The sequence below is a fragment of the Nomascus leucogenys genome, chromosome 11 (genome assembly GCF_006542625.1).
Source record: "Nomascus leucogenys isolate Asia chromosome 11, Asia_NLE_v1, whole genome shotgun sequence".
Taxonomy (NCBI): domain Eukaryota; kingdom Metazoa; phylum Chordata; class Mammalia; order Primates; family Hylobatidae; genus Nomascus; species Nomascus leucogenys.
The window spans coordinates 73,909,785-73,922,440 of NC_044391.1; the positions used below are offsets into that span (position 1 = coordinate 73,909,785).

The following is a 12,656-nucleotide window of genomic DNA, read 5'->3' on the forward strand; positions in this document are numbered from 1 at the left end:
GACAGTACTTGTTTTTCAGTTAGGGAATCCCACAGATTTAGAAAGGAGTTGCAATGAAAAATTGGGAAAAAGAAAGGGTCTTTGTATTTGGCAAAGACAATGCAGAACAGTGTAATATATACTAATTTCTGCATGTAAATGGCAGCCAAAATTTTAGACATCTGTTATAGTTTAGAAAATTATTTAAGCACTAATTATATGCATAATACATGCTGTCCCATCTAGAAGGCTGAGTAGACTTCAATGGAAGAGTTACAGTGGAAATATTGACATAGGTTGTTGGAAACATATTACATAATATTATAGTTTGAAATTTATCATGACTGAATAAGTGTTATCACTTTAGAGATACTTTATTTGTAGGGATATGTGGGATCTAGCGGGTACAAATACAACAAATGCCTCATATAAATACTAAGTAATGATGTTATTATTCTCAAGCTGACTTAACCCAAATGTTTTTCCTCTCTGATTTCCTTTAGTTACTTTTATATTTCTCAGTAAAGACTTGCCCCTTAAAACATACCATCCTATATTACTAACTTTATATCTTTAATTTTATGTGTTTGTATGTATGTGTACATATATATGTATGTATATATACACAAAGATATATAACTTTTTCATTATACAATAATTTTAAATTATTTTATATCTAAATATAATATATAACTATATATAATAAATTTTTCATTATTTGTGTTATATCCAAATTGAAGAGGCATGTCAGTGAAATATATAGATAATCCAAGAACCTCTTGCTTCACTAGGTTTCTTATTGAAGTAGATAATATGAAGCAATATTTTAACTTCTTTAGTGTTCCACTTCTTAAAAATATTGTTGATCCTGTAAGACAGGTTCCTCTGAGGAAAAAAAAAAATGACAAGTAAATTGAAATTTACAAAAGCATCTAAATTTTTCCCATTACACTTTGGAAATGCTATGTGGATTAGTCTTCTCCAAATTCAGTTGCTTACATTATGAAATATCTTTTCCTTTGCAGAACTCAAAAGGGTTGAAGACTTCCATTTGGTTCTGACTTAGAGTCATCTGTTTCTAGTGTTAGCAGTCAGTGATTAAACAAAAACAAAATACACTTACAGATGATCAAGTGGGATACACTTGGTACAAATACATATCCCTACGGTAATGATTAGGAGCACCTAGTTTGTAGTTAAACTGCCTGGGTTCAGTCACTTGTTTTGTCTGTACTTAAGTATTCAGAAAAACTGAAACGTTACAAACAACCCTTCCCAGTAATATTGAAAGAGGATTAAGGGAATTAACATTGGTAAAGTTTTGAAAACAGTACCTGGAATATAGGAAGCACTATGTAAGTTTTATTATTCCTGTGTTATAATAAAAATAAACCTTTGGGTTTTTAGTCAGTACTTCATGAAGGGAAGGAGAGATTTAAAGATGGAGCATTTTTGCTTTGTAAATGTACTAGGAACTAGTCTTAAACTATGTTTAAGCAGTCTATAAAGAACTGCTTAAACAAGTCTTTCAAGAGATTGTTAGAAAAAAAAATGGATGCATTTGACTTAAGAAGTTTACCTCTGTTTTATCCCCAGGAAAGCTCTAGAAATTTAATAGAAACAGTCATACTGTAAATCCACCTAGTAATGGTACAATGATAAATTGGGTAAATATTTATAACATACTTTGTGTTTCTCCACTGAAAGGCATGCTCTACACATACAGCGCTAACATTTATTATGTAAATGTTAGGGCTTTTAATTATTAGCCAAGATTGAAAAGTATCTGATTTGGATGTCATAAAACTTCAGAAGTATTTCAGCTACAAACAGTTTAGAAATCTGATTGTTGCTGTACCAAAAAAATAATGAAGCAATTTTAAAATAATAGAAACATAGTGATCTGGCATTTCCAGTTTCATGATGCTATAAAAAAGCAGCCAACAAATGTTGGACTGTTTAATGATGCTGGCACCTACCAAATGTCACTGGGTTTTCACAAGGTCATAGAGACTCTGGTTTGGCTCAGGGATGGTGGTCAGATCTGTCTTTGGAGCCTATGAAGACTATGGAATAGTGGCAGACAATAGGTGCAGTTAAGCCCTGCATAGCATTAACCTCAGCAGTGGTGATACACTTTTCTAAGATTCTCTGGGATAGAGGAGGCCATAGGTATGAGAAAAAAGTGAGAATTTCTTTTTACAGCATCCCATCACAAGCAACTCTAAATAGAAGAGCCGTATAGGCCCACTCTGAGGAGATTAAGATTTCTTCAGATAACTGTCAGCTAAAATTGTGTGCTGAAATAACTGCTACTGCAACAGTTGTATGTGTATCTGATTTCTCACAGGCAAATCTGCTGGAGAAAAAAGTGGTATTTTTTGTCACAAGAATGTGTGTGTGATTTGTTGCCTTTTTCACTTTCTCAGCCCTCTCAGTGGCAGCTACTTTGACTGTCATGCATTACATAACATTCTCTAGAAGTGTAGAGTTTCAGTTATGCCATTTTCAAGATGATTAATGGGAATTGTGCAATTAAAGCTCTTAGGTTCTCTGGGAAAAAAAAAAGTCATAGTATCCCAGTGTTTGAGTGGGGGTGTGTTGATATTGCGTCAGTAGTGAGGGTATTTTGGGATATCGTAAATGTCGCTATTGGTTTCAATATCTCAGAATCTTCACCATTAAACTTAGGAGTGTTCTACAAAATAGTGTCTAGAACAGCTATTGAATACTCGAGAGGGCTGTTTAAGTAGCTAGAAAAGTCTAACCTAAAATCCCATTTGAGATTAGATTATGCATTGATGAAAAAATGTTTAATGCCTATTAAAAAGAATCTATTACATTATATTCTTTCAGGCCGTGATAAAGTTACAAATTTGAACTCAATAGGCTGTGTGTGTGTATGTGTGTATTTTTGTTTCTTTTATTGGCAGTCTCAATAATTGTTAAGCCACTGTGTGTGTGTGTGTGTGTGTGCGCACGCGTGTGTGTCTGTGTGTGTGTGTGTGTGAGAGAGAGAGAGAGAACTTTTCACAGGACCAGGAAAGGGGAAAAATCTAAATTTGTTTTATATTGTGTTTCATTTGAAAACATGTTTTACATCTGTGGTGAAGTAATTAAAGAAATTGGGATTATTTCAGTGGAAATATGTTCATTTTTTTTTTTTAGTTTGTTTCACTGGTACGAAAAAAAAATCTGCCAGCTCTTGTGGTTGAAGTGAGCTCCATGCATTTGCTGTTACGCTGATTGGTTGAATAAATAGCAATTTACATCTAGAAAGTTAAGCTTTAAATATTGATTAGGATTGCTATATCTACTTTAATTTAGAAGACTAGCGATTGCTTGCCTAGCAAAATAAGAGAATTGCCTCATTTTTTCACCTTCTGTGGGGATGCTAGGCATTTGTTGCTGGTGTTACCTGAAAGACCAATGAGGAAATCAAAACAGTAGAAGTTGTGTTTGGTTTAAAGAATAGTTTCTTGCCTTTAAAGATGGTAAAACTATGAAATAAGTACAAGGGTGCTATGATACTAAACACAGACAATTATGTAATAAAAAAATCCTATTTACTTATTTAGGTTAAAGAGTCATGAATATTTGAGAATTTAAAAATTAATAGAAAAATTAGTGTTACTACAATAGCAAAGACATGGAATTCACCCAAATGCCCATCAATGATAGACTGGATAGAGAAAATGTGGTATCCCTACACCATGGAATACTATGCAGCCATAAAAAGAAACACAGTTATATCCTTTGCAGGGACATGGATGGAGCTGGAAGGCATTTTCCTCAGCAAACTAATGTAGGTTAACAGAAAAACACCACATGTTCCCACTTATAAGTGGGAGCTGAACAATGAGAACACCTGGACACAAGGAGGAGAACAACATACACTGGAGCATGTTGGGGAACGTGAGGAAAGAGATTGAGGGGGATTGGGATAGCAGTAGGAAAAATAGTTAATGCATGCTGGGGTTAATACCTAGGTGATGGATTGATAGGTGCAGCAAACCACTCACTGTGGCACATGTTTTCCTGTGTAACAAACCTTCACATCCTGCACACATGCCCCGAAACTTAAAATAAAACAAAAAACAATAGTGTTAATATGAAAATATATTTCCTCCATAGTTTAACATATGATTTAAACGTAGTCGATAGATAGTATTTACTTATTAACAGGATATATACTCTGTATATTTACTCTATGGTATAGTATACTACTTGTAAAACAAATAACAGCATCAAAACAGTGAAATCTCCCTAGAGACTTTCCAAAGAAAAAAATGAATGTAATGTATCTGTTATAACTACTCTAAAAATTTTAGGTTTTATTTTATAGTGCTATAAAAGTTCTTAAGAGTTTATTCAAATAAAACATGAAATATAAATTATGTCATATATCCTAAGTTTTGAATTTGTAACACAAGCAAAATCTGTTTGTGTTACATATGCTACTGTTAGAAGTAGGTGCATAATTGGGGTGAGTATATATGTGTGTATTTATGCATAATTATACACTGTTATATTTGGTATTTTATTATGATAAATATTGTTATAACTGGTTATGATAAAATCTGGTATACCAGATACTGATATAACTGGTATTTTGTTATGATATCCCAGGCAGACGAATACAGCCCCCAACTAAATTCCATTAGGTGTAAAGTGGCGGTTGGCTCTCAACAAAGGATGATGCTGTCCTCCCTCCTCCCCACCAAGACGTTTATCAATATCTGGAGACATTTTGGTTTATCAGAACTGAGAGTAGGGGTAATATAGGCATTTAGTGGTTGTAAGTTAAGGATGCTGCCAAACCTAGTAGAAGGCACAGGACAACTCCACAACAAAAATATATCTAGCCCAAAATGTCAGTAGTGCTGAGGTTGAGAAATTGTGAACATCTTTTTAGGATGTATGTGCTCTTGTAAGCTAACCCAAGTCCTTTATGGAAACAATTGAGTTGTCAAGAAATATACATTTAAGAGCAACAATATACTTTGTGTTAGATGCAGTTATTTTCCGTACTTGGAAAAGCCAGTAAACTGTGATTCTTAGAGTGAATCAAACTCATATCTACCAAAGTGAAAACAAAACCCTGAAGTATATATGTGTGCATGCATATTTGTATGTATGTGAAGTATAATTTTCTCTTAAAATCATTCACCTTATAGGCTGCCATAAATTTTCTAACACTAGATACTTGTAATTTTTAAATAAATATTTTATATACGTGTGTGTGTTTGTGTATGTGTGTTTATTCACCCAGGCATTAGAATTGATAACTAAAAAGCATGGCAGAGCCATAAAAAACATTTTTTGCAAGTGTGAAATAATATGGCTTGACTGCCAACGTTACTATTTTTGGCAAAAATTTTCTGAGATATTTGTATCATCTTAGCTGAAAAAAAAAATGGTAAGAATTTTCAATAGCTAACTACCAAACTTGTTAGCCAGAGTTTCTGGGCAATATCTGAGCAGTGAATACCCAGAAAGTGTTTCAGAAACATTTGCATATATCAGCTATCCCAAAAAGAAATCTTGGTTTTAACAATTTAAATAAATGATTATAGCTTGAACAGTCTTACCAGAAAACCATAATGAAAATTGGAAAAGGCTTATGAATATAAGCTAGTAGCCCTGTACTTTTCCCATTGCTCCTTTATTTCCAGAGTCTACTTAAATAGAACTTGGTAATTGTAATGCTGCCACATAGTTACCATTTGGCTGCTTAATAACATGTGTCTTTAGACTCTGATTCCACAAATCACAATATTCCTTTTAAGTAGAAGAAATATAATTAAAAATGGAAAATTAGTTTTCATTTGGGATTTTGATACTTTTTGCTTTATTAAGTCCAACCAACTTCTAATTGTTTTGTTTTCAATTAGCTAGTTCGTAATTACATTACACATAGCTAGGAAATAGCTTTCTCATATTTCTAACTTACCATCTCTAGTTTCATTTAGTTTTATTCTTATTTTGATTAGCTATTAATTACCTAGCTTCCATCATATTTTATAATCTATATCTTACTATATATATCACATATGCAGTTTATATATATATATACTATATTTGTACATATGTAATGTAAAAGTATACTGTATTAAACTGTAATGTTTATAAATGAACCATACATTTATTTGGAGGATTAAACACTTAATCTAAATGTATATTTTCCCTTATTATAGCCACAAAAAATTTATAGCAGTTTGAAAGACTAATGAGGTAATTCTTACATTCACAGTCGAACAACTTACAACTTCAGAAATTACTCAGTGAATTTATTGAATGACTGTTATTGGTCTCATACAGGTTTTTAAGACTACAAGGGCAAATTTTGCCTTTTTTGGGCAGATTACTTTTAATTGAAAAGTATAGAAAAAATATTACAAAAAATGAACTTGGTGTAGACCAATATTTTATTAACTTTCCTTCTTTCCCTTAAAATACATACTGCATGTATTGCAATGATGTCTTTGGAATCTTTGTTGGATTAATTCTGTTTTAAAAGCCTCCTTGAATGGAGCCTAAGGGATTAGGCTGGGGCAAAAATTTTGCCATTAACGGCAAAAACCTCAATTACTTTTCCCCAACCTAATACTATGTAGGCTTCATAGAGTGGCCTGCTAGTCAGCTGGACAGCTCTCCAAAAGTAAGATTTCAGTGTAATCAACAAAAGCAAGGCACAGAAACGTAACATTGTAAAAAATGTGTTAGAATGACACTTTTTCTTGGTGGATGTGGCAAATACACAATAATTAAGAGCCAAGCTTTTACTACATTATTGATGACTGATATGCATTGTCACTGGGTTTTGCTACCTGTGTTACTTTTAGAGCTTTTAACAGACACGCTGCTAAATTGAGCAAATGCTGCTTGTTATTAGCTTGAGAACTTAAGAGAGGAAAGCAACTAATATTTATTGGCTGCCTATTATGCCAGGTGCCATTTGTGAGGATGGCCCATAGTCTTAGTAATCTTCATACATCACCAATGAGATGTTATTGTTACTATTATATAGAAAAGATGTGACCACTCAGAGAATTTCACTAACTTCCACAAGGTCACACAGCAAATAAGTAACAGAGCTACAATTTGAACAAAGCTATATTTGATAAAATTATATGGTTATCTCAATAGTTGGAGCTACCTGTACCTATCAAAACTGAAGACAGCTGGGCACGGTGGCTCACGCCTATAATCCCAGCACTTTGGGAGGCCGACATGGACGGATCACGAGGTCAGGAGATCGAGACCATCCTGGCTAACACAGTGAAACCCTGTCTCTATTAAAAATACAAAAATTATCCAGGTGTGTTGGTGAACGCCTGTAGTCCCAGCTACTCGGGAGGCTGAGAAAGAAGAATGGCGTGAACCCAGATCGTGCCACTGCACTCCAGCCTGAGCGACACAGCAAGACTCTGTCTCAAAAAAAAAAAAAAAAAAAAAAAACTGAAGACAAAGATCTTTTATATTTATATTTCACAATAACCTAGCAGCCCAATTTAATGTATCTTGAAGTGAAATCTCTAAATGATTTAGAGTAGTAGCTCCAATATAAAAGTCTGTATATGTGAACTTTAGATACTGATGAATTTCTGTTTTTAGACTTTTAAAATGTGTTGTCATTGTATACATTTTAGGATGCCAGAAACATTGAATGTCTATACAAATCTCCTTTTGTACCTGGTGAAACTTACAAACCTCCTTCTGTTTCCTTTTCTTCTTTTATGTGGCGAGTTTTATCATGTGTTTAAATGACTGACTTCTTAATGAAAGCATCATTAGGTCAGTACAACTCAGAACCAAGATTTGGTATCATATTTAGTTTTTTTCTATTATCTCCATGGTCTCTAGAATAGAGTTAGAATAGAATTCATCTTGAGGCATTTAGTAAGAAATGAACATTCATTCATTCTGTGAATGTTTATTGAGGTGTGATGCTACTAAGGGCTCAGAGATGGATGAAGCTGGCAACATACCAACATAGTATTTACCTTAACTCTCAAAGGAAGGTATGTTCCTGGTGGTTTTAGGCAATTCTAATGGAGGATGTTTATTCTAACTTATTTTTGACCTTTTATTTCTCAAACTGTAATCATTCAGCAGCAGAGTCAGTATTAAACATGTTTTAAACTTCCTAAGAAGCAAAGAGTATCTGTTATCATTTGCAGACATTATTCTCTTATTTTTCCCACACATGTCAAATGAAAATTTATCTGGCTTTGCACAATTGTATTTTGCAGTGTTTTCTGCTATATCAGAATCACCTGGAATGCTTGTTGAAATGTTAATTTCTGGGCCCTCAAACCTGTGATCACAGCTCTCTGTGGGAGAGTCTTGGTAGTCTATATACGTTTTCACCAAATATCAGTTGATTCTTAGGAACACAGCTTTTTGAAAAGGAAGGGCTCAACACAATCAAATCAATCTGGGCATAGAACTAAGTTACCATAGATAAGAAATGTAGGAGAAACAGCATTTTTCCTGAGTAGATGTCACATATTCAGAATGAAAATCAAAAGTCTGAGCTTCTTGTAAAAGTTTTGAGATGCACTGATGCAGAATGTATACCAAAGACACATGATTTCTCTCCATTATTTCAGTTCAGGCTATGTTCATTGGCAGGATGATCTGGGTGGTGTGTATTCAAGGAAGGTACTGGAATGAAGTGCTTAGGAAGACGAGAGTTAGTGTTGGAAAGTCTGGTTCATGGCCCAGGGCTATCTATCTACTATTTACAGAACTATAGAAACTGACGTGAGTGAATTGACGGGAAGTGAATTCTTGTGGTGACCATAATCCCACTTACCTGCATTTAAAGAAATCCAGTTTTAGTAAGAAATATGATGCAGAGATACTGAATTTCTGTTGCAGCCAAATTATTCTTTGTATTGAAAAAGCAGGCTTTTTCTAGGAGACTTCAACTAAATATTCCTGAAATTAGACCATATGCTATCCAGGAGTTTATTTATTTTTGCCAGTCCTACTCTGTGGTTTATCTTGCGAATCTAAGGTTGTTTTTGGTTGTTTTGTATCAAGACGCTTTTAAGCTAGTAACGCGCTCATGATCCCAACCTACATCAAGCATGGTGATTTTATATGGAATAAGTTTAATATATATGTTACTTTGTGAGCATACCAATAGCCATAACTAAAAGATGTTTAAAAAATCATCTTCACACCAATGTTTTGTTTTTCTTTTGTTTGATACACAATTTAAATTGTGGTGGCAGTGATACACATTTTCTAATAATTCAGTACTAGATAGAGAGCCTGAGGCTTACAGAAGTTAGCTTCTTACGCGGTTCATGCAGTTGATGAGTAAGAGAGCTAGGCCTCTGTCCCAGTTCATGAGACCTGTAAGGTCCTTGCTATCCACTGTCCTCTGCTGCCTACGGATTTCTAGTATTACACGAAGCTTGTAAAAATAACAAGCAGTATCCTATGGTTCTAGCCTAGTGAAGAGACATTCCTAAAAACCTCATACAAAAGGAGCCAAAACCGATCATTTAAATTAGAATTATGACAGATTTTATCATAAGCATAAGTATCAGAGTCAATTTATAGCACAAAGTTAAAGTATACTAAATTGGTTTTTTTAGAATGTGAATGATGGCTTCAATTAATCTTTCTTTTATTCTACTGCTTGTAAACAGTTTTAATTAGATTTATTGGTGAAATAAGTTGTCAAGGTGGTTGATGAGATCTGTTACTGTTGATAGGATTTGAAAATATATTGAAATAATATGGGTAGAGTGCCTCACACCATATTGCATATTATAGGCTTTAATGAATATTTTTATTAAAAAGAATTAGGAAGGTATATTTATACTGAGATGAGCTCTCACTATGTTGCCCAGGCTGGTCTCAAATTTGTGGGCTCAGGGGATCTCTTGCCTCAGCCTCCCAAAGTGCTAAGATTACTAAACATGTGTGATTTATCTCCATTATTTCAGTCCACACTATGTTCATTGGTAGGATGGTCTGGATGGTATATATTCAAGGAAGGTACTAGAATGAAGTGCTTAGGACAGAGTACAGAGGTAGTGCACCGCCATTCCTGGCTTATAGCAACTTAGTTTCTCCATTTTTAAAATTTTTTGGAAGGTAAATATATGCATTTCTTATTGTTTCATAGATTTTGTGAAATGGAGAAGACTAGATTTATCTTTGAAAAGTTAAAGGCCACATTTTTCGCCAGTATTTCATTATACTTATTAATCTCTATATACAGTGGGAACACATGGGAGTTTTCTTCTTTTCAATTGTAAATTCCTAATGCCTGGACTGGTAAAGCCTAGTAGTAATTTTGATTTTATTTGTTATTAGATACTTGTAAAGGTGCTTTACTGAAGATAAAATGTGCCTTGAGTCCTCTAAGTTCATTTCCTAAGATTTCAGTACAAGTAAAAATAAAATATAAAACTTGGATTCTTAAATCATTAAATTTAACCAGGAAGGTATTATGACAGAAGCCTGATACTCTTTGTTTGATATTCTATGTTTTAGTATTATCCTAGCAGTTTGTAGATTTTTAAACTTGAATCTGGAAATGTTAATGCTAATATTATTAAAATAATTGAAACTCTTTAAGCTTTTAAACTTTCTCAAATGTCTCAACCTCTCGTATTGATAGTACATTCTGGTGAATTCATTACTTGTTCTAAATGTCTGATCAAATGATATGGAAAATGCATTGTGTGAAAAACCAATGATACATTCAAGTGGGTGGTTTGCATTATATTTTTTTTTCATAATTTGCTGATTTTATTCTTTTCTAAGATGATGTTTCCTGCTTTTGTTTTTCTAGGGCCGATGCTCCAGGGAGAACTGCAAATATCTTCATCCACCCCCACATTTAAAAACGCAGTTGGAGATAAATGGACGCAATAACTTGATTCAGCAGAAGAACATGGCCATGTTGGCCCAGCAAATGCAACTAGCCAATGCCATGATGCCTGGTGCCCCATTACAACCCGTGGTAAGCATGTTTTCAGTCTTCACTCATTAAGTTTGTAATTCAAAGTGCTCAGTTTTAGTACTATAGTGATTTTTGCACCGGATCAAATGAACACAGGCAACAATTTCAGTTGCCTTACCATTTTCTAGCAAAATTAAGTATCAGTCAAATGCTGCAACAATTTGTATTTTGTGTAGGTACTCATTTTCTGGCTAAATCATGTAGACATTTACATTATAGCATTTATTTTTCCTCTAAATTTTTCTTCTAAATAAATCCCAAGACTGGCAGGTGTTAAAATGGTCTGTGTACAGTGATCATCTAACTCACCAGTATAGTCAATATACATTTTCAGCCGCCTTTAGAGGTTGAATGAGAGGTATTGAATTTAGAGGTAATAATGATATTTAAAATTGGAATGTATAGTCTTTAATTTTGAGAATAGTTCTCCCTTTCCTCCCTCCTTGAAAAGAATGTGTATAGTTCTTTTTCTTGAAAAGGCACCTTTCTTATTCTTCTATAATTTAAGTTGAAATTATTTCATAGCTACAAATGCTAGGAAAATTCCGACAGTAGTAAATCAATATCATAGACTTGGAAGTCTCATTAAAGAAGAATTAATCAGGGGAGGCTGAAACTCTGAGGGCTTAAAGAGCTAAAGTTGAAAAACTGGGTGGTCATAGATATTTAATGTTTGCTGAGCTGTATATGTGGGTGACTCTTGCTTCGAAACACACATTTCTATTTAACTGTTTGGATTTCTGGAGTATGTGTGTAATAAATGACAAATAATCTCTATTCATATTTATTCATCAAAATATGAAAGATTATTTAAGAATTAGTGTTAGGTTGAAAAAGGTGCTTTGATGTTAATTGTGATATAGTAAGTCTACATTTAAATTTAAATGCATGTTGAAATTTGAAATGATCAGAATATATCTGCCAGTAATTTATGTCACTAGCTTATGCAGTATTGTGTGTGAAGACCCATGTTTTTCTGCTATGCTAACTGTAGCATGTGTGCTGTTTTTTTTCCGAATACATTCTAAAACCTGAACTCAATGTAATTATTATTCTATTTTAGAACTCAATGCAACAATCATTCCAAAAAAGAGTGGGGGGTTGCATTTCAAGGTGGGAGGATCTCCACATTACATGGGCAGTGATATCAATTATCAGTTCTATACAGTTGAAGTGAGAGGATATAATTAATTATGGGTCTGTTTTAACCTGATCTGGTTTTTTCCCCCATTATTGTGGGCTCAGTTAGAAATGTGATAGCTTAAAGTTATTTTTGTGACATCTACTAATTTCACATGGCTGTATCGGGATAGCATGAAGATTTTAATTTGGTTAAAAAAAAATCAGCTATAATCATTCTCTAACAGAACATGTAGGACAAAAGTCTCATTTACACTTGGCTCTCACATACAGTTTCAAAGATCTGACAAGTCTTTAGGTTGGCTACCACCTTAGCTGCTCTAAGGCCTATCCCTGATGTGAAGATACTTTGTTCTACTTAAACATTTAAAGCATGCCTACCACCAGGCTGTACCCTCTCTGTGACCGGGAGCACCTTTGAGATCAGCAAGTGTGGTTCCCAGATGGAAGAGAACACTGGCCACCACATTTCCTGACCTAATCCTTGAGTCTGACTCTGAAGGCCATTCTAGGGTGTCGTATGTGCAATCCTGGGACAAACTGT

General features: G+C 34.0%; 1 protein-coding gene across 10 annotated transcripts in view; it reads left to right on the forward strand.

The window, feature by feature from the left end:
- The window catches only part of MBNL1 (muscleblind like splicing regulator 1), a 201,025-nt gene that overhangs the window by 138,545 nt on the left and 49,824 nt on the right, over window positions 1–12,656 (forward strand). For all 10 annotated transcript variants that reach the window (XR_004032331.1, XM_003256309.3, XM_030822734.1 and 7 more), the window contains one exon: window positions 10,802–10,972. Coding sequence is in view for 9 of the 10 variants with exons in the window: in XM_003256309.3 (XP_003256357.1) it covers window positions 10,802–10,972 (171 nt within the window). In the remaining variant the exon portion in view is untranslated. The remainder of the gene's footprint in view (window positions 1–10,801; window positions 10,973–12,656) is intronic.